Source organism: Bactrocera tryoni, chromosome 4, assembly GCF_016617805.1.
Source record: "Bactrocera tryoni isolate S06 chromosome 4, CSIRO_BtryS06_freeze2, whole genome shotgun sequence".
NCBI lineage: Eukaryota > Metazoa > Arthropoda > Insecta > Diptera > Tephritidae > Bactrocera > Bactrocera tryoni.
In genome coordinates this window covers 40054087-40078035 of record NC_052502.1, presented here as the reverse complement: position 1 = coordinate 40078035, position 23949 = coordinate 40054087, and the positions used below count along the sequence as shown (strand labels likewise).

Sequence of the window (23949 nt, the reverse complement as noted above, 5' to 3'; positions counted from 1 at the left end):
TTTCAGCAAATTAAAATCATTTTTAACAAAATTAATGGCGTTATATACTATTTGCCCTGAACAATTCTTAACTTTATCAATCTGAGTTGGATTTTTGGCTTTTGGTGTACTTAAAAATCATTCTCCTTTTTCTAGAGTGCAATCCAAATTTCTACCCATTTTTTATTAATTTTAATTTTTTTTACAGCCACAGTTAAAACAATTTCACTTTTCCACAAGAATATTTGTACAAATAACTTATATCTTTGTACAATCACATTTCGTGAGAATGGATTGTAAGGAGAAACCATAGAAAAGTAATCATGATAACGGCATCCATCACCTTACCGTTATAAGTTAGGGCAGTCAAGACATACACTAACGTAGTAAATTTTTGCGAGGCACTTATTTGATAAAACTAAATTGTAATTCGTATTATTTATTTTAAAACTGCGCTATATAACTGTCCATGACTGTATATTTATATACATATCTACAATATATTATATACAAATACTTATATATTTTATTTAATTTCGATCAGAATCTGTAGAAAACACTAGTGTGGGCTTATTTGGTAAACATGTACATATGTATGTACATATCCATATGTGTATACTTACATACATATATAAACACCTTACCATAAACTACAGCAACAACTGTCGTCGAAAAATGCGCCGATAAGCGACCAAGCAATCATTCCCTCTTCCTTTTCCTTTCGAGCCACTTTGGTTGTTCTTCTATACCAATGCCGGCAAAAGCAACACAGGCACTTACAGCAACAAATGCACAAATAATAATTTTATGAGCGCAAATTGAAATATACCGAAAAACTCCGCCCCACGCAAGCCCAGTGCACATACCCAGCACATGCATACAAACACCTTCTCTCCTCTCACGAATAGTTGGGTTAAATTGATAAAATCTTCAAATGTAAAAAGGAATATTAATAATAATGGGAATAGTTCCCAGTATTTACAAGCACTTCATCTGACCATCTCGCTCTAACGTTCGCAATTGTGGCGCGTTGTGTTGGTGTTTCTGTAAAGATTTGACTGGTGGTGTTGGTGCTCGGAAATACAGCCATTGTCGTCCATATTGGAAACGACAAAGAACAAATAAACATGCAAACAATTACTCTTTCGGATACATGCGTTCGGTTGTTGGTCCGGCGTGCAGTGCGCTTGTGTGTTTGTATTAATTATCTGTAGAGGGGTGCTGTGACGGCTTGGACTGAAGGAAGGTGTGCAGTGCACGAGCTGACTGCGGCAGAGAGCATTATGGGAGTTGGTTGAACTGTCGGCGGAGGTCGCGGTGTCACTTTAGCGATGGCATATGCAGCAACAATGCCGGAGGAATAGAATTAAGTGGCTTTTTGATGAATTTCCTGCTCGCTTGCACCAATGGGAAAAAGCTGGAAGCGACATGCTGCTTCGTTCTCGCATACACGGAGCAACAGCTAGCCAACGTTCGGTCGATAATCGTCTGTTTGCGGTTTGGTGAGGTGTGGTGCTGATAGTGGTGGTTGTGGTGGTGATACCTTGGCGCAATAATGGCAACAATCTCGTGCTCTTGGACTCGTCGTCTACTCGCTCACTGATTCGTTGACTTCTTGCTGTTCATCGCTTACGGCAGCTGCCGCGTCGTTAATCTGTCTGGGTTTGCTTTGCTTTGGTTTGTTAAGCTCGCAGTCTGCTCGTTGTGCTCAGTTCAAATTGAATTTTCATGGTGAGCGCTCGTTGGTTGTTCGTTGCGTTCTGTTTGTTGTACATTTCGGCTTGTGCTACCGTCGGTGGTTCACTAGTTCGAGCAGAGTTGCTTGGGGATTTGATTAGGTTGCGCCGCGAGAGTGGTGTAGGATGTCCGCGATTCGGGTTCAATTGCCAAACGGTGGCAGTTGAGCTGGCCGAGGTCTAAACCGGAATTCACTTCATCGGCTGTGCTGTCGAGCACGTTGTGTGCGATTGCAATTATTTTTATTAACGCTGCCACAAAATTGAATCTTAATTGATTGGTATAATAAGCCAACAATAACAATATTAAATTTTTATTATAAAGCGCATATTTACATGTGTACGAAATACTTACGTGCCGAAGGAACATCAACGTTCAATACGAATGTGAACCATTGTGAATACTTCAACACATACACGTACATACATAATACTCCGATATTTGTGGATTTTGTGCATTAATCTTTTCGACTGACGTGAATAAAATTGATTGTGTGATTTGGTGCAAATTTAAAGTGAATTCATTCCACATTTATGCAATAGTCACTGTGAGTTGTTGCTGTATGGTTATTCGCTCATCTGCAGAGCATTAGTACAGAATGGTTTTAGAGCAACAACTGCAGCAGCAACAACAAAACCTGCAACTAACACGCATATCAGCGCAAGGACGTTTGAGCCCGACGGCAGACACTGCCAGTGGTCCCGATAGTGTAGCGGTCAGTGGCGGTGGTAGTATAGTTTCGTGTCCTGGAACAGTGGTCCGTTCAACAGTCAATTCGGCAACCATGCCGCCGGAAGGCTTGCATCCAACGGCTGCGTTGCAGTTGTACGCCGCTGCTGCCCAGCTAGCGCCCGGTGGGGTGCGGGTTCCTCCTTGGGGACCATTTCTTCAATTCGGTGTGCCGGGAGTGTTTGCCGGCGGCCCGTTTTTGGGCCGTCCACGCTTTGAGACTAATCCGCAGAATGCTGCTGCGGCTGCTGCGGCCTCACAAATGGCGGTCAATGCAAGTAATGCGTTCGCCAATTTAACTGGATTAAGTGTGGCGATGCGAAATGTGTCGGCTGTGCAAACGACTGCGGCTGCCGCTGTGGCAACGGTAGCCATTCAGCATCGTTTAATGATAGGAAATCGGCAAAACTTGGCAGCAGGTCCGCCTAGCGAGGGATCGAATGAAGATGGAGGTGAGTTCTAAGCCCGTTTCTCCACTTATTACTAATAAATTAATGTTCAGACTGTACTAATTTGCATGCTATTAAGAATGTTACTTACCTATAATGAAATGATTAAAAGTCATATTATTTCTTAAAGAAAAATTTTGCTTTAATATCATTAAATTAGAAGCCAGTCTTTGTAGAGTACCTACCTAGTTAGAAGGTAGAAGATTGAATTAACATAATTTTATTATTATAATAATAGTGGATGTTATTTGTTAAATATTGACATCAGGAAATTATACTTTAGTAGCATTTTAAAATTCCATTCAATATTTGCAAAATAATTATATAATTAGTTTGACAAGATCCAGTCATAAAATGGTAAGCCTTCATTTGCATATACCAACTGGAACTTATTTTTCATATTTGAAACATTCAACATTAAACTGGTCGAATTAAAAAAATATTTTATTTAGTCAGTGTTATGAATTGGTTTCAATCATTCATCTTTTCTATACCTCAAATAGATATGATACGTTAAATTTGAGTCATGTCATCTTAACGTCGTTTAAAAATCTTAATAAATACATAAATATGTATACATATGTATGTATGTATTAATAGGAGCATATAATAGGATTGTCTCAAAGCAGTCTTAGCTAGAACAAATTGGGGTTCTTAAGTTTATTAACTTAACGAAGTTCAATACAATGGATATTTAAAAGCATATGAAATCAATGGTTGGAAAAATTGAGTTTTAAACAGTTTTTGGAAAAGTTATTTGTAACATTTTAGAATATTAACTATATTAATTCTTTGTAATAAAAAAAAATATGTCTTCTTTTAAAAAACATAAACTGACTAACTATTTAAGTTGTGAGAAAATATAACGGTAGCTTTTTCTAATACAAATTATCTAAAAAGCCATTTGGCTATGACTGAAAACTGAAATTACTTAATGTGGGTGAAATATTTCGGAGAGGCGTTAGCTGATAAGTGTTCTGGAGGGTAAAAACTAAACAACTTTAATTCTCTGAGAATCTAAAATAGACTTTAATTCTCAGCTACCGCCTCTTGGAAATATTTTCAAGTTTGGATAATTGCACATGTGTGTCCTGTTTTGTAGTAAACTCAAGAGAAATAGCAGAAGTAAGTTGCATAATTGTCAATAAATCTTTATAAGAGCCATTCAAAGTATGATCTAATGAAACAAATAATAAATATATTTTCCAAAGAAATATTTTTAGGTTTTTCGTTATCAAAATATGTGGGAAATCAGTGAAATTATGTTCAAACAACTTTACGCTCGCTTAAATTGGCGAAGCACCTGTTTAGAAAACCCGGCCGTCTCATTTATCTCCTTTCATCCTTTTCCATTCGTTCTAGCTTTTTTATTTGATTTGCTTACTTTTTCGTGAGTGCAAAATATGCATATTCACAATTCGTGAACTATTTTCAATAACAGTAAGATACTAATAATTTTTGCCGAACCTATTTAAACATTTATTTTTGGAAACTATTTCTTATGGAAACAAAAATGAAAATTCTAAAACTTTTTTTTTTTGTTTTAATAACTAGATTATTTTTTTTTTTAATAGTATTTGGCATTAAAAATTAAAAAAAAAAAAACATATATTTATTTCAGTCTTTTGGGAATAGAAAATAAAGATTTCAGAGAGTCAAATGTTTATTCAGTTGTTTTATTAAGTTTGTCACGAAATTTGTAGTCCCCAGTAGCAAACGTCAAAGACCCAATGAAATGTCTATGTAAATGATCAGCGTGACAAGCTGAATCGATTTAGCCTGCCCGTCTGTATACATATGTATGTATATGCGAACAAGTCTTTAATTTTTTAAATATTAATCTACAATTTTTCAAACGTCCTTTTCTAAGCAAAAAGCTCCTCATTTATCGGAATCGCCAATATCGGAATACTATAGCATATATGTAGCTACCCTACTACTGAACGATCGGAATAAAGTTCTTGCATGAAAAGGATTATTAATTAACGAGATATTTCCACGAAAATTCGGCACAATTTACTATCTAAAAAAACGTTGCAATCTCCGTAGAAATTGTCTAGATCGGACCACTATACTATATAGCCGTCAAACAAAGTCGAACAAAATAAAATTCTTGTAAGTAAAACTTGAACCAGTAAAGGGTATTAGAGCTTCGGTGCAGCCGAAGTGATTTTTTTTATTGCATTAATTGCAACGCAGATCGTCGGCTAGTTCTCATTAGACTGTATTAGGTGAATAGCAGTATATACAAGTACATTTATACAGTAAATAACACAATATTTAAATGAGCAGTACTAGTAGGGTGATAATGAAATGAATTGTTCACTCGTTTATTGGCGTTTCGCAAAACACATGACTCTTAGTTAGACTCATTAATAAAACAATAATCAATTAGTAGAATGAATATTAAATAAATTGATATGAAATAAAAACAACATTACATTATACAATACATTGTTGGATTGAAATTATTTGCATTCGGATTTAATAAAACAAGCTAATTGAATGATTTGATTTGTGTTTTCGAATTACAAAATGACCTCATTCTTTGAAATTCTCCGACTTATCGCCGCGATCAAATAGGACAGTTCAATTATATTGATAGTTTTAATCAACAATTAAATTGCTTGTGCACTGACATATTTTGCAAATATAATATATATAAAATATTATTTTTTATATGTATGTATATGTTAAGACATACAAATTGACTGATTGTGTCATAATCAATAATAACCGATTTTATAAGGAAATTTTATTAATGCTAATCATTTTGAAAATATTTACCTATTTTAATTCAATTGTTTCAGCAAAAAAATATAACTTTTATATAAATAGAAAGGCACTCTTCACAACAAATAATTAGCACTTTTGACTACACGAGGAAGTGGGATATACTCGTAGATTCTGGGTGATTTACTATATGCTTTTAATTCATTGAACAACTACCCAGTTCAAAAGCATACTATAATCAGATTTAGAGAAAAAAATTATGCAAATAGTGGTATTGTTTTAACTTTAATAAAAAATTCTTATACAAATATTGAAAAGAACAACAAATAATATGACGCGAGAACTCATATTTAATAATTTTGGAATATACGAGTTGTTTTAAATTGTTATATTTATTTATTTACGAGGATTTACATTTAAACGAAGAAATTTTAGCCATTTTAATTGAAAAGTATCTTGCTAATTACCGCGGTTGCTATTTTTCCCTCTCGAACGATTTCCATTACATTACATGTAAATCGATATCTCAAACAGTTTTTGAGTTATAGCTTTCAAGTGTGATCGCTCAGTTCAATCAGCTCCATCAGTTTATCTTTTAAAGCCTATTTCTCGAAACAATATTTTTCAAATTTGCTTAAGTGATCTGCTCCTAGTGATCTGTATACATGTAGTTCTCCCTACAATGACCAATATATTTTTTTATTTGATCAAAAATCGTATTTTGGCAAACCGAAAACGGTAAAATTTTTGGGTAAAATTTATTTATTTTCTGACAGTAGGTAGAAAAGAAGAGTATTTTTTGCTAGGCTTTATCCACGGAGAAGGCCGAGACCACTGTAACTGGAAAAATATTTAAATTTTTCTTTAAAAATATTAACATGTTTTCTTAAAATACTATATATAAATATGCCCTTACAACTTTGACACAATTAACTCATTTACAGCTAATGGTAAATTTTTCGACCAGCAACTTTGAAAAATCGCCGAAAATTTTTCTTTCACTAATTAATTATTTTTTTTTTTTTAATTTTATCGGATCTTCGGAAGACCCTTTTTGCCAAATTTTAAAAAATTCAGAAAAAATAAAGAAAATTTTTGGAAAAAAAATAAACTTTCCTATATACTATTGTAGTGTTTGTCGCATACTTCACGCAGGATGTATTTTTCAGCAGATCGGTTGTAGTATAGAATGGCAAGGAATGTGCAAAATTAGTTGGTTGATAAATCGACCACTAGCTGAAAACGATACGACTAATATATCCATTTCATTACCCTGGTCAACAAAAAAAAATATTTTTTTTTGGGTTTCTGTTCTCTTGCTTGAATTCTGATTCTAGACATTGAAAACACTTGAATATTAATCTTTAGTTCTTTAAGTTTGCTTTGGGCTGATCTACATCGATAAGTATATTTGGGGTTTAATACGAGAGAGCTCATATGAGCATAAAAGAAATACAAAAAAAATTCACTTTTAGACAGTCATTTTTTGTTATTTTACATTCATATATTATTGTTTATCACACATCTTCAATAAAAACGACTCTTGTATCTAAAAAAAAGTTTTCTAATTATAATCTATAGTGAAATTGTAGAAAAAATATAAAAATCATCGAAAAATTGCTCTAATTTCTATGAAAGCAAACTTTAACCGGAAAAAAATGTCCTTATTTTTGTCATAGGAGAAACTAAAATTTAACATGTAGATGTCAGACCCAAAAATCGTGTTGACCGGTGTTATTTTTGTGTCTTGTGAACTCCAATGTTCCAAATGAATGATGGCCATCAATTTAACAGAAAATTGCTTTGTTAAGTTCTTGATTACTGAGTTCTTTCACAAACAAGTAGATGCAGGAAGTATCATAAGCAAAAACATGCAGGACAAAGCGTCGTCTTACAGTTCATATAATTTTTCCTAATTACATATCAGAAAATGAAAAAAATCGACTAAGTACTTATTCCACTCCATAGAACATTCAAGAGCTTTCTTTACAGATATTTCTGGAATAGAATTTTCCAGAAGCTTCCTAGGTTACGAATATACAAAGGAACCCTTCCAGGCAGGTAGTTAGTCGATTGTTGTCCACGAGCCTAAGCAGGTCTTCCAGTGAGATTCGCAGGTATACCCCCCAGCTGTGCGGTAGTGAGGTATTCCGCTCTTGAGTAAAGGATTGACAGTGAAAGTTTGAGTTTTCTCTTGAAAATGTTTCGCGAAAGATACCGGAATAAAAGAGAGATTAAGGAGATTATGGGGCACGTAGATCATGAAATTGCAAATTGCATTCTCCATGCAGATGCGGTCGACTTAGTGGTCTTTCCTCCGGAAACTACAGTTGCAGTAAGTGACACGGAAAATATCGATGAAGAGGAGCAAATACTCAACGATGACAGTGCGTTTGAATAAGAAATTCGTGCAGTTTGGCATATTCTCACACAATCTGTCAATCGATGAGCAGATGATTGCTTACTACGGCCGTCATTCTTGCAAAATGTTTATCAAAGGAAAAGCCATTCAATTTTTCTTCAAATAGTGGGATTTATGTTCGTCTGATGGCTATTTGTATTCGTTCATTCCGTACAGCGGTGCAAATGAGAATCGAGAACCCGAATACAAAAATTTGAAATGGTCGTACTAAAGTTATTGAACCAACTTGACGATCCACGTGAACATTGTGTTGCGTTTGACAACTTCTTCACTTCCCATAAATTGATGAGTCACCTCACCTCTTTGGGGTATTATGCTACCGGAACTATTCTTGACGATCGCACGAATAAAACGAAACTACTGACGTCTCATCATCTAAGAAAAAAGAACGCGGCTGCTTAGACTACACATTTGATCGAAACAATAATGTGCTGATAGCCTGATGGAACGACCATTGATCCTAGACACCTCTAAGAAAGCCTCTCCATAAACCTATGAGTTTCATCATTCATAATAATTTTTTTCATTGAGTTATAAAATTCATAAGAAATAAAAAATTTTCCACAAAATAATCAAACTTTAACTGTTAATATCTTTTAAACGGCTGGGTTTACGAAAAAATCATGTGAGAAATTTTTTGTAGAGCATTCAATTTCCTACAAAATCTAAGGAACAAGATATTTTTTCAAATAGTTGGAAGCGAGATATAAATTTTTCTATCTGATAATAAGAAAAAATAGAAAACTGTATGTAGGAGGACCTTCCCGTTACAATTAAGAACTCATGCTTGGAGAGGCTTTCTTAGAGGTGTCTAGGCACCTATTTTTCCGAGTACCAAACGAAAAAAAAAATTTTTGTTTTGAATCAGCCTAGTGCACATTGTAACGTTTATATCACGTTATATCTCAGATATGATCAGTTTTAGAAATTCATTAATTTTTTATAGATAATTTTATGATCTTAATTTTTCGTCTTAAGTATTTTTTTTTTACAACTTATAGTTCCTTTGAAAATCGCGGAAAAATGTTCCTGTGAAAATCGAGTATTTAGTTCGGCATATCGGAACCATGACGATATTTAGTAGCTTATTGTAAATTAATATAACTTCCCTCTTATTTTCTGTCTAATTTAAACGGACCGGTATTAATTGTATAAAGTTTTATTGTTTTATTTTCGCTCTTCTATCTTCTTACTTTATTAACTATTTTCATATTTCTTTCTTCTCAACAAACTGAGTTATAATGAAAACAATTAGGATGTCTATTAATAACTCCATTTACTTAAAAAATTTAATTTTCATTTGGATTCATGACAGATTCCAAGTTTAATTGATTAGTTTTATTTGCCCAAGAGAACCCGCGGAGACACTTTGGCAAATATTTAATTTTAGAAAACGAGAGAGCTGTTTAAAATTAAAAAAAGATCTAAAATAACGCAGTTATTATTTTATTTTCGGCGACGAATTGAAAGGACTGTTCTCTGTGCTTTTGGTTAACCTTTTGAACTCGCAATGATATCAAAAATAAAATGGGTAAATCAGAAAGAGTTCATACAGATTAAAGCTTGTAGAGTTATTTGAGATATGTTAATAACAAAATGCTCCTAAACAAATAAGGAAAAGCTAAGTTCGGGTGTAACATGCAACATGCAAGCCTCAGAGCCGCAGAATAGCGGTCGGCAAAACGTTATACATGTATAAATGTTGCGAAATAATTCAACACTCATTCCTTGATGAAATCGTGAACAAATCACAATATATTTTGGTATATTATTAACTATTGCTATATTATGTACTTAATTTGTTTTATTAATATATTTCAATAGCGATTTTTCAATTTCAATAACATATCTCACAGATTGACTGATATTTTCAATAAAATGTTCGCTGTAGGAACTGGGGTCCACATATTTGGTATACTTATGGCTTAAAGCTTACCACGAAGTTTTTAACTATTCTTCATGTTCGTCTGTCTGTCTGTCCGTATGACAGGCAAGAAGCTGCTCATTTGTCGGAATCGCCGATATCGAACCACTATGGTATAAAGTTACCATAAAAAATGAACAACCGAAATGAAATGAATTCTTGTATGGAAATCTGTTGTATGTGACAATATATCTTCACGAAATTTAACATACAATATTCAGATCCAGTGGCGTAGCTAGGGGGATGGGGCGAAGGGGGCCGTCGCCCCCGGGCGTAACTTCTTGGGGGCGGCAAAATGGTATTTAAAAACTCCAATTCGGGCAAAAATTCCTGCAAATTGTGTCAAAAGTGTACAAGATATAGGACAAAAATGGCTTTTTTCTATGGCTTTTAATAAGATGTCTTCTAAATTTAGTATCAATTTCCTCAAAAACCGTATTGTGAGAATTTTGGAACTTCCGAATTTGCGTGGCTTCTAGTTCCTAAATTTTATATACTTAATATCGAAGGTATTTTGTAAAAATTCACTTTTGTTCGAACAACCTCATGAAACTTGTAGGTAGGTAGATAAAGGGGGGGGGGCGGCAGAACATCCTTGGGCCCGGGCGCCCGAAGTTGTAGCTGCGCCACTGTTCAGATGGGACCATAAATCATGTAACTGCCATACAAGCTGACCGGCCAAGATTAAGTGTTTGTATGGAACACCGTTTAATTTGTGAATGGTATTATAACATCGGTGTAATCAAAGTTAAGGTTAGATTAGAGCTTATGTTTACTATGAGTAAAGTTATATGACTATATATCAAAAATATCGGCTGAAGTATATATTATCCTTGGCTATTATCTGTAGCTATCAAAATGGATTAACAAACTTCCTTTTAATTTATCGTAAAAATTTAATTAAAAGCTGCTACACACTTCAAATATTGATTACGGCACTAGCTCTGCATTATATGTATGTATGTACAAATCAAAAAAGTACATATGTATGTACAATCATATACAATATATGAATTTTTTTCTGTACTTATCTGTACAAATTTGGTCGATAATTAAATACAGAAATATGAAGTTTTATGCCTGCTAACACATATGAACATTATATATGTAAGTATGTATGTATGTTGTTATGCACTTTCACATGTGTGTGCAATTATAAGCGAATAAATATAATCATAAGTCAATTTCTAAATGTATTTACGATATTTTATGCGTAGGCTTTTGCCAACGAACATATTGAGGATATTAATTTGATCAGGCCTAGAGATAATGAATTTATAATTTGTAAACTAACAATGTTCTGCCGCAAACCGCTCCGCAAGGGTGTCTATTATAACCATTTATACTATTTGCTTTTGGCTTCAGTTCGCTTTTCGCATGGCCTCTTTGGAACGAGTCATACGCAAAAATACACCAAGTCAGCATAAACTCATTAATCATTTTCGCGAAAAGGGAAATAAAACTGAAGAAAATGTGCATCATCGTTCCTCCGCTACCCGTTTTCAACGAACGTCGCTTGCATTTATTCATGCCTACGCACTGGAGCGTGTTGCCGGCAAACAACGCCACAACCTTACGAGCACACAAACAATTCACATGTCAATGTGACATAAGAGTTGGCTCTTGGGCCGTAAACAGCACAGCGCAGAAACCAGTTGTCACATTTCTTTCGAATAAAATGTCGTTCGAATGCTGAAACGTTTGCATTGTGTTTTGACTTGTCCATTTCGTGTTCTGAATAACATATCCATTGCCTTCGATTTAATTCACTTTCGTCATACTCGACCGATGGGCGGAGCCTAAAGTGTGCACAAGTATATATAGTTTATTAGTGCCGTTGCCGTATATGTGTAAGTGTGTGTGTAGCTTTTCTTAAGTTCCATTCATCATCGCGTTGTTGGTCTGCTGACATCGGATGTACTTTGGAGGGGAAAAGTCTTGCAGGAAATGAAATGTGTCATAAGTTGATCGTTTACATTCATCATTTTCTTTTTAAAATTATAGTCTTAGATTCATAAATATTTTCAGAGATACTTTATTATATTTTTCCATAATCTGTTAGGGATTTCACAAAGTCTCATGAAGTTATAAGTTATAATGAAGCAAAAATTTGAGAGAATTATAATTATGTAAACTCATTTTTGCATGCAGTCCAACAACAATTTTTTTAAACAAGTGTACAAATTTATGATGTTATCATTTAACGATGCGTTATGATAAGTTGCGAGTCCCTTTTATGTATATTCGCACATTCGTTACTCCGACACAATCAAACGAAATTTAGATGCATTCTTTGTCAAACAATTAAATATTGTTAAAATCCAAATAAGTAAATTATATTGTTTACAGCAAAAGCGTAGAATTTTCGAAGAATTAAAAGGAAACATTATTTCAAGTTTTAAGAATAGAACAAATTGTATTGTGAGCCAATCGGTGGAAAATGAAAAATTCGGACAGCTGAAAGTGTGATAAATAAATAACATCCGGAAAAGATTCGTAAAAAATACATAAAAGTTTAAATTTTTAAGATTGTAGTTCGAAAACGAATTTATGTACTTAACTGATTGCATAAATTCTCGATAACAAAGAAATACTACAAAGAATGCGTGTGAGCAAAGCAAAATGAAGATTTTTTTGTATTCAATTCAGTAAGAATTTTCCATGCAATCATTAAAAATTAAAGAAGGTTAAGTTTGTGGGTAACCGAATTATTAAATTTTTACACTGATTCCTAAATCTTTGTTGTAAAATAACCATTTCATAGGAGGTGTGTATGGTTTTCATTTAATTTCATCAATTTTCACTCTGTAAGAAGATGTGCTGAAAAATTGTAGTTGATACAGCTTTAATCGTTTAAGAAATATGTATGTATATTAAACTTAGTATGGAGAGGGCGCGCTTCCTTCTTAAAAAACACACCAATGTCCGTTCCTACTATGATTACTTGTACCAAATGACAGTTTTATAGCTTAAACTTAATATCTGGATTAGTTTGAGGGGTTAAAAACGATCATTACAAAACTAACTGGTGTTTTAAATATTATTCACAAGAAGACACAAATCTGGCCATAACATTATGCACGCTTTTTTTTTGTTTTTTTAATAACACGTCTAAAAATAAACACGCTTTATTATACTCCCTTCAATATATTGAGATAGTATAAAAATTAGAATTCGGACTCAAAAGACGTTTATATAATCACTTTCCGGCTAAAAGAATATCTTGAAAGTAGAATAATATTAAGGGTAATCTGGCCTGTTTTTTGACATTTTTTTATAGAAATTTTTATTCTGCAATAGAACTCTTTTACATATCATGAGGTATATCGTGCAGTGTATAAACAAATTTTTTCGGAATTTTTTGATGACATCTGTCGGCGAAATGGCCGGGTGAATGAGTTGCGTCTTTTCACTGGTGGACACGATTTCTCATGTCTGGATCATCTGAAACACAAAAACCCAATTTATTTTTAAAAAGTACGTGAATGGTTATCGTTCCTACTAGAATCATGAAAAAATGTTGATAAATAAAAAAGTAATTAGGTGTTTTGTTTTTTTTTTAGTTTTTCACCATGTTCCTTATAAATTTTGTCATCACATTGTCAATAAATTATAAAAAATATGGGGACGATAGCCAGGCGTTTTATGAACATTTAAAAAGAAAAAACAAATAAATCGGTTGAGTAGTTCGACCAGAATCATGTCCGTCAGTTTAAATAAGTGTGTTTTGAGAAAAACACGTTTAAAGTTTGAGGTGTGCACGCCGAGCGCTCCGAACGTTGAGCGGTATTAATACTTTTCGGGCTTTTTCGAAACCTTCCAATGGTAAATTGGGTTTCTACATTAATTCTAAGGGTAGAAGAAAACAGAAAATGCACAAAAAAAAGGTTTTTGCAAAAAGATTACCCTACTGACTCCTTAACAATGTTCATTACAAAAAATTTCAAACAATAAAATATAGATTTTTTTTCTTGGAGTGAACTTCGTTTGAAGTGATCTTCCTCTCTGCCTGAGTTGTGGACTTGTGCCTGTTTGATCTTGTACGTATCAGGCGTTTTTTCAAGGAATCGAATAACAACTAACTTAGACTGATAAGTTGAAAAATCAAAAATTAATATAATGCAATATGATGGGTAAAGTTTTTTAAGCTGCCAAAAAAAAAAATAATACACGTAATTTATTGTTGTTGCAAACAGTACTTAATATGTAGTAGTGTAAAACAATAAATCGTGAAATATTTTATTTGAGAATTTGGAAACAAAAACACACAAAATTTGATTAAGAGAACTTCTGTATACTCTACAATAGAAAGTACCAAATGTAATGTGCATATCGTCACCGAAAATGCAAAAAAACGTATCGTCAAAAAATTCGAAATTGAGTGTTTCATTGATTACGATCCACTACTTCAAATTACATACACATAAGTACAAATGACATATATTTAAGGTTCTGCTATCACTTATATCCCAGTTTTAAACGAATATATAAATTTTGTTTCAGTGATTTTGAAACCGTACTAGATTACAAATTTTTTACAAAAAAAAAAAATTTTTCAACCGTGTAACTTCAAATCCGTGTAAAAAGAAACCGTGTAAAAAGAGTTGGGTGTATAATTTAATAATAAAGTATACATATTCATGCTTCGATACTTCCAGCAAAGTGTTATAATAATATTACAGAAGCCAATTGAGTCACAAATGGAAAAATAATAAAATTACCCTTTTCTGCTTGTGTTCCTGCCGAAAATGATCGCTTAATAACTGCATGTATGTATATATTTGGGTGTGTATCCAGGTAAACATAGTCATAGTCATAAACCTTTACAAGATTTCACTGAAATGCGTGATTAGCTTGGCTTTAGGTTTTTAAAATACTGATCCATTCGTATCAACATATTGATTTTGTCTGAAAGCATTTCTGGGTAACTCAAAATATACCTTCCAACGATCACGAGTTAAAGACGTAAAATATCACGCCAAAGGAGGACATTTCTTGAATCCATTTATAGCCTTTTGAAGGCGAAATTGCTATTTTTAGCAGCATTAATGGACAAGAGCCTTATTCAATATGCCACACAATATTTTAAATTCATGCTGGTATTATTAAAAATCAATTATGATATATTACAGCCTTTATTAATATAAATACTACTGCCTACGATAAGAGTTAAACATATACAGATGTATGTATACTTGTACATGTAAGCGTATGCTTTGCACCTTGCAGAGCGCTCGCGTGCGGCGCGTTATTAAACCGTTTCAATCCAACGGGCCAAGCACGCATCCCCACTGCAACGAGGCGTACCATAAATAGCCCTAAGTTGTAATTGGCCTACTAACGCCAACAACAAATGTGCTCCAACATCGACTGCCGCTGAGGATATGCTGACGCGGAGCGGCGGAAGGGGCGGTGACAGTGCCAGCATTTAATTTGAATTATTAAGGTCCGAATGCACATTTCGCTGCAATGAAATACATACACAGAGTGGAATTAATACTATTCACTTTACGCCCTTTAACTGCTAAGTCCTTTCCTTAATGTGTTTATCTCACTCGCCTCCATGAATTCCATAAAAAGGAATACTATTAGAGTGTGTGTCTGGATAGACACACACGCATTCATGGCTACAAATGGTATTAAATAAAGCCAGTTATAGACAAACTTACGGCGAAATTCATATTTTTCGTATTTCAATTGAATTCCCTGCACATTACAGCTATGGGCTGGAAGATAAATCTGAAAGTATAAACGCACTCATATGTATGAACATATACACATGCGTGGTTTGACCCCCACCCTCACTGGAATAATAGGCATATGCAAATTATGTGACTTCGACCCATTCATAGGCATTCATTTGGGAATATTCACAGTTATATATGCTTGTATGTGCGTAAATATACATATATGTATATGTATATATTCATTGATATAAATTGTTCAGACTAGTTTTGCAGTTGTTGTGGCTGGTTGGTAATTGAAATATATGAGCGTAATTATCATTTGGGATGAAAATTTATGTCCACCTGCACTCATATGTGTTTAACTCCATATTATCCTTCAGTAATTCACCGAAGTGGGAATGTTAGTTGCATAGAAACTGGATTTTATATATTTTTTTTAAATATACAAGTATTTACTTAGTATTGGTAGAACTTTTAAGTGCTATACAATTTTATGAAAAGCAGTATTTGTTAATTTAAGGACAATCTTTACAATTTTGATATAATACGAGTATTTATGCTTTAACGGATTTTGAAATAAATTTTGAATATTTTTACTATATACCCTCACAACATGTTGCGAAAGAGACTACAAGTTTTTTCACTTGACTAAACTTATCGAGGTATTTGTAGAGTTATACATATATGTACATAAATCAGGGCTGGGAGTTATTGTTATTATAAAATTTTAGATTTAAAAATAAAAAAATATGTTTGGGATTAAAAATTGATCTTTCATTTTTAATCCAAAGTACAGAGCGTCGTAATTGAATGAGCAACTGAAAATGTGTCAAAACACCACATATAACGGTCATGTTGAAAACTATTAAAATTGCGATAATTCAGTAAATAAATGTCGCACAAGCAGCGGCGTAGCTACAATTTCGGGCGCCCGGGGCTAAGGATGTTCTGCCGCCCCCCTTTATCTACCTACCTTCCTACAAGTTTCATGAGGTGGTTCAAACAAAAGTGAATTTTTACAAAATATCTTCGATATTAAGTATATAAAATTAAGGAACTAGAAGCCACGCAAATTCTGAAGTTCAAAAATTCTTACAATACGGTTTTTGAGGAAATTGATAGTAAATTTACAAGACATCTTATTAAAAGCCATAGAAAAAAGCCAATTTCGCCCTACATCTTGTACACTTTTGACACAATTTGCCCGAATTGGAGTTTTAAAAAACAGCGAGATCGTTTTGCCGCCCCCAAGACGTTGCGCCCGGGGCGACGGCCCCCGAATATGTGGACCTCAGTGCTTATAACAGACTTTATAACAAAACCATCACTCATTCTTCGTGATATGTATACTCATGAATTTCAGAGGGAATATTTTCCTAATAACAATGTGGACTGGTGTCAAAAATATGAAATATAGGCTAACTACCGGTTCCACTAGCCCCCATATAACTAACTAACATATCGGTCAATATTTCATATTCAGGGAGAATCTTTCTACGAAAATTGTCTGTTGTTGTACCCACAATGTTTATAATCTGCGATATTCTAATGAAACTAAGTTATTTATTAACGACTGGTTGTATATGAATGAAATTGGTCTACATCCAAACACTTAATATAAATACATTCGCGCTTTCATTTACTTTTCTCTCATGTACCTAATATTTTAAGTTTCGTCCCCAAGGTGGAGTTTATTTCTCTATATATCTCAATAGAAGATATCTCAATTAAAGTGAGCAAAAATTTAGTAATTAACATTATGTTCTTTGTAATAATTATAAATATCGGTGCATCTGAGACAAGGTGCATAGCACTAATATAATAACTATAGACATTCATGATAGCTAGATTGATTTTAAGGTTTCCTCGGGTAAAAACTGTCTTTTTTCAATAATTTTTTTTTCATATAAAAAGAAAAATATTTAATTAGAATTTTTTATTGTTACACACATACACTATTAAGAAAGAAATTCTGAAATTTTTGGAAAAAAATATTTTAAACTCGGCCATTGCCATTTCCGGGGTTCCCTTAGAAAAAAGATGCGCCGCGTTGGCAGGATAACTGCTTACAGGATCATCCAAAGAGAAAAAAGAAAATTACGTGTTTTAGTTAAAACCTTAACTTACAACTTGGACTAAGGAAAAAATTTAAAATTGGATTTTTGGCAGACATTTTTACAAAAAAAACTAAAATTTGACGACATTTTTTTCAAATAGTTGTAATCGAAGAAAAAATTCTTCGTCCACGATTTAAGAATTATATCTCAAAGACCTGTGTAAAATTTCATGAAGATCGGTTGAGTAGTTCTCAAGAAATCTTACCAACCGATTTCAAAGCAGAGTTTCGAGAAAAACGCATATAAAGATTTAAGTGACAATAAAGGTTAGGACAATATTCTAGAGGTGTTGTAGAATTTAAGAAGACAAAAAAAAATCGATTTTCTGATACCCGTTAACCCATGTAGCCCCTTATTATAAATGTTTCGGACTAAGCGTGCCCCGTAAACGCTTATATATATAGCATAAATTAAAAATTATAGCGATTCATTCATATTTTTATAATTAATATTGAAATCTTTCGCAACATATTTTCATAAAAGCCTTTGAAAATAGCGAGAGTATAAAATGTCTGGATTTGGCCGAACTTATTTGTTCCTTATTTGTTTCCTATGTAATGATTTTCACAGTGCTTTCAAAATTGTTGTTAATGGTAAAAGTCTTTTATTCGCCAAACCGTCGAAAGCGCCGAACGTACAAAAAATATATACAAGGGGAATTCCAAAGTAAGCAAGGCTTAAAAAAAAAAATAACAGAACAAATAGTATCAAAATCAATTATTTTATTCAAAATAGCCTCCTTCTGCTTCAATAAAGCTCTTTGGACGGTCCAAAAGCATGTCCAACGAGTGTTTTAGCTCGTTGGCCGGTATGGCCGCCAGTATCGCCGCCAGTATGCCGCTGCAAGCCTTTTGAATGGCCTCTACGTCCGCATAACGCTTTCCTTTCATGGGCAAATGCATTTTTCCGAAAAGGAAGAAGTCGCACGGTGCCTTATCAGGTGAATACGGGGAGTGGTTAATGGTTAAAATGTGATTTTTGGTAAAACAATCGGTCACAAGATGACCCTCGAATGTTGGATTCTGAGCAATTTTTGGTCGTCAGTCAATTTGTGCGGAACAAACCGTGCACACACCTTTCGTAAGCCCAAATGTTCGGTCAAGATGCAATAAATCGATGTTTTGAAGAAGTTCAATTCCATTTCCATGAATTTCAAAGATGATTTCGGCTGATTTTTGATTAATTCACGCACAGTTTCTAAGCAAATTCACGGATTTTGATTGGCCCACATGTTGATCGTCATTTATGTCCTCACGACCACTTTGAAAACGTTGAAACCACTCATGCACTCTGCTACGGGATAGGCAATCATCGCCATAAACTTGTTTCATCAATTGAAACGTTTCGGTAAAAGTTTTACCAATTTTGAAACAAAATTTAATGTTGGCTCTTTGTTCGAAGCTGATTTTCGTACCGATAACATAAACTTACTCGCACTTAAAACGCAATAACTTCACTTCCAATTCTTCAACTTCTTGAAATTCTCACTGGACAATCGATAAAGACAGCACCAGTCGACATATATGTAGATGGCGCTACCAGGGGGCGCTAGATTCAAAATTTTACCTGTGTGCTTTGGAACGCACCTTGTAAGTCAAACAGTCTAGAAATGATCGCCGATTCGTAAAGAGTCGAATTCGAGAATGGCGAATCGAACAAACTATATTGACGTGTGAACCTAACGCCATAGCAAAAACTCATATGCGTTACATAATTTTTCGCAAAGAAATTATTCTTTCTGCGCCAAATAACAGCCAACCTCAAAGCATTACAGCTTCCACAAAATAATATATATTTTAAATCAAGTCTTAAGATATTAAAATTAATAATTTTACTTGTTAAAACACGCTATTATATTGTTACATTGTAGAAAATGAGAAATATGCAAACTCTCTTCAATTGAGTTTAATTGATCGTCTCAGTGTGACCCTCCGAAAAATCACTGATTTTGGCGATTTTTTTTTGTGTTGAAATGAACTAATCGGTCTAGTAAATAAAATTATAAATAAATACATTCATGACAAATACAAAATTATTTTTTTTTATGTTTATTTAGTTTTTTTTTATTAGTTATGTATAATAGTTAAAGAATTGTTAAAATGAGAAGTAAAGAAAAAGGTCCTGACCGATGTGCACGACATAATGGCGGCGGTTTGAACAGAAAGTATCGATTTTGGGCCTTTTTTCGACAGTTTTTCGTAAAAAAGTAAAAAGATTTCTAAAAATAGAAAGTGATCTTAAAAATGTTCTCTCCAAATTGGAACTACATATCTTCAAAACTCTTTCATTGAGAGCGGAAACCGTTTTGAAAAACTCTATTGTCTTTCTACAAGAAACGCTGTAGCCGTATTAATTTGAATTTCGATTTCAAAATGGAAGAGAATGTTTATTAAAATGTATACTATCCGATAATGCAACAGAAAAAATCAATTTTTCGAAAATTTAACACTGAGAAGATGCCTTAAGTTTCTACAAAACAAAAACTAATTTATAACCTTGCTACAATTTTAGGCTTTCCTGGTGATGGTGATGAGGATAGTAATGCTGCGAAACGGAGACGATCTCGAACTAACTTCAATTCGTGGCAACTGGAGGAGCTCGAGCGCGCGTTCTCTGCGAGCCATTATCCCGATATTTTCATGCGTGAAGCACTGGCCATGAGACTGGACTTGAAGGAGAGCAGAGTTGCGGTGAGTTCTGTTTTACATACTAGCAAAATTAGTTCAAAAGCGAAGAAACCTCTTACGATAAAGATATCAATTAGCTTAAGCTAAATCAATTTGCTTTAAAGTTTATTATAATAAAAGGAGAAAAATATATTGATAAGGGTAATTGCTGGTAAATTAGGTCTTCTGTGTAGTATTATACATATTATATATACTTGATTAAGAATGGAGATATTTTGATATTCGAGTACCCATTGAATAACAACCCAACCAACATTTTATCAGGGTTAAAGGGAGACCAAAAGTAAACGAATATTTTTTGTGATTCCATTGCTTTCTCGGAAAAGCAAGTGAGAGAGATATACAGACAAAACAGGCACATCATAATGATTCTAGAACTGTTTACCAATGTTTTCTATATACCAAATAAAAAGCCCATCATTATTGCATTTGAAATTTCTGAAATGAAACACTTTGTTCCAGATAGGTATGGTTCCAGAACCGAAGGGCAAAAGTGCGGAAACGTGAACACACCAAAAAAGGACCGGGACGACCTGCACATAACGCTCAACCTCAAACCTGCTCCGGAGAACCAATTCCGCCAAGTGAATTGAAAGCCAAAGAAAGGTAAATCAAAAGACTTTACTACTTAGCGACATTGCAAACTTATTAAATACCAACAACTACAACAACACATGTCTGTAAATTTTTAGGGCACGGCGAAGAAAAAAATTAGCGAAAGCGATTGATCGTCAAGCGAGAAAGCTGCAGGCCAAAGGCATCACGGTCGACCTCGAAGCTCTCAAGGCCGAATACATATCACAACATAAAGCCAACGGCACATTCTCCGACTCAGATCTGGAAGACGATGGCATACAAATAGACGTAGTGGGCGGCACGGACAGTGACGACGATGGAGACGACTGCTCATTTCGAAGTCCTAGAGCAAATAGCTTAATGCCAGGTAGCTTCTCACCAAACAGTAGTCAAAATGGCATAGAGAGTCCAGTATCCAATGGGGAGCGCAACAACGAGGATGACAGCAATGCCACAGATAGCTGTGGAAAGACATCCTTCATTTTTCCTACAGCAAGTACCGGCATATCGAATTTGCGATTAAATCTGACAAATTCCAATACACCCGCCCATGAATATCAGCAACAACACCAGCAAAACCAACATAATCAAATCCATCAAAATCACAACAGCAATCAACATCAAACATCGCCGATTAGCATCCGGCGGAACAATCCATTTAGCATAGAGTCACTTCTGTTCAACAACACGTGAGATTTATTGAGATGGTTAAATGGTTGAATGCAAAAGCTAACAGGTTGTACGCTTTCTCGCAAGCCAGTGCTTGTGCCCACTTTACCCATCCACAGCAGATACGCGTTAACACACACACAGACACATACAGGGTGCGCATCAGCCAAGCCACTGTATAGTGTATGTATGTACCATATAAATAAATGACTAAATATTAAGTATGTATGTATAGCATTAGTGAATAGTTAAAGAATGTACCATGAATGAACTCAACTAATAAACGGAATTGTTTGGCAGCTAAGCGAGCACGTACATATGCACCAAATGTGCGACTAGTATTTAGCTATATTTAGAATTGCTCACAGTAAATAATGATAATGCATCCAGAACCAATTGCGCAATATTAGTATAATTGATGTACCATTATGAGCAGTAATTTACATATTTTTCATGAAAATTATGTTGGGCATTCTTTGATTTGTGGCAATTAACTTTTGCGTATGTAACGTTCCCAACTGTACATAATTTGTGTCGAAGCATATTTATTTCACGTCTCACATACATACATACACGCATTTCCTTTCTATGGCTCGAACTGTGGCTAATTCGTCTCGCACTCGCCCACTAGTTGCCGCCTTTCAATCGACCAGTGCCTGTCCTCTTAATGTTGGACTTGGCCATTTCGTGACAATAACTTCTAAAAAAAAACAGTGGCATTGTGGAACTGGCTCTGAAAAAGTTGTGCCGAAAGCGCCTAATTTAAGCGTAAATTTAAGGGGGTACTCTCATGTGAACGCATACATTTTACCACTTTTTAGAAATTTTTTTTTATGCGACAACAAAATTCAATCAATTTAATTTTTTAATATATTTTTATGTGTATTTTGATATGTACAAAAAAAATCTTTTTTTTTCGTTGTTTACATTTTTAATATTTTTTTTTTTAAATCAAAGTAGTCCTAAACAAAAAAAGTAGCTCACTGGTCATGGTGATTGCGGCTGTTCATGTTGTCTGAAATAAAAAAATCGAATTGATTATTATTCAGTAGTTCTGCGGCTATCATCCCTACCAAATATAATCAATTTCATTAAAAAAAAATGTCGAACTTCAAAAAAAAGTCACGAAAATCTTGTTTTTTTTTGTTAAAAATCGTTTAAAAAAATGAAAATATTTTCGAAAATAAACAATTCTGGTAGGGACGATAACTATAAATGAGTTGAAGAAGATATGTAAATTTTAAAGCAATCGGTTGAATAATTTTTTTTTTAGGACCATGACAGTTTCAGAAAATGATTTGAGAAAAATTCGTTTAGAAACGTAGCAGCTGCAGACGACACGTCGGCGACTATGAGCTGTAACTTATCAAATACTATGAATTTCGGTCTGAATTTTTCACAGCATGTTTTCAATAGGTTTTACTGTCAAAATATAAAAAAAAAAATCGATTTTTCGAATTGTTTACATGAGAATATCCCCTTAAAAGCTGTTTCACAAGTTTATTTTTTTTTCTCATAATAAATGTGCGGAATATATTAATGTGTCCTACTATTGTCCAGTGTATCATGCTCCTATTTGAGTTTCGAACCGAAGTGGCAAAATCGCAACAAAGCAATGGGCGATTTACGCACAATTTCATCTCATTAGCTAATTACTTCGCTACTTTAAGTTGCCTACACTTATATATTATTTGTTTAAAATTGTTTAGTTAAATAGTTATATGTATATGTGTATTTTACGAGTACTAGTATGCAGTTGTATGCGTGAACAGGGCTTTGAATATTATAAAAATCTAGTTTTAGGTGCAATACAAATATGCGTAAACGTACATATGTATTTTAGTGTAGTATATAAAGGCATATTTTTATGTTTATGTACATATTTATGTATGTTTGAGTTAATGTCTGACGCTTTAATACCTCTTTAGCATTTTAATATTTCGTTTCATTTTATTTCGCTTTTGTGTTCTCCTTGAAACTGAATCAGTTGTATATACTGGCTAAGATCATTATTGTAAAATAATTTAAATTTAATTTAAAGAAAATATAAATAAATAATATGTCCCATTAAATGAAAAAATATCAAGTAACTATTTACAAGTAAAATGAAATTGTTTAAATATTCGACTAAACTGCAGGTAAGTTGTTTGATGTCTAAAGAGTGGACCCGTTGTCCAACTGTTTTTGTAACACTTATGTAAGGTTAATAGAGATGGATATGTGGTTATACATATTATATG

The 23949-nt window shown here is 33.8% G+C and overlaps 1 protein-coding gene across 1 annotated transcript; it reads left to right on the top strand.

Annotated features, from left to right (window-relative positions):
• Positions 1-1691: 1691 nt before the first annotated feature.
• On the top strand, positions 1692-22557 carry LOC120775543 (homeobox protein unc-4). Its single transcript, XM_040105768.1, has 4 exons — positions 1692-2897; positions 20289-20467; positions 20931-21070; positions 21157-22557. The coding sequence occupies exons 1-4, from the start codon at positions 2315-2317 to the stop codon at positions 21731-21733; spliced, it is 1479 nt and encodes a 492-aa protein (XP_039961702.1). The 5' UTR covers positions 1692-2314; the 3' UTR covers positions 21734-22557.
• Positions 22558-23949: the final 1392 nt, after the last annotated feature.

Excerpts from the sequence above, each read along its gene's own strand:
- LOC120775543 (XM_040105768.1), top strand. The coding sequence starts at position 2,315 with ATGGTTTTAGAGCAACAACTGCAGCAGCAACAACAAAACCTGCAACTA. Across the intron at positions 20,468-20,930 it reads TGAAGGAGAGCAGAGTTGCG|GTATGGTTCCAGAACCGAAG; the intron begins GTGAGTTCTGTT and ends TGTTCCAGATAG. Across the intron at positions 21,071-21,156 it reads GAATTGAAAGCCAAAGAAAG|GGCACGGCGAAGAAAAAAAT; the intron begins GTAAATCAAAAG and ends GTAAATTTTTAG.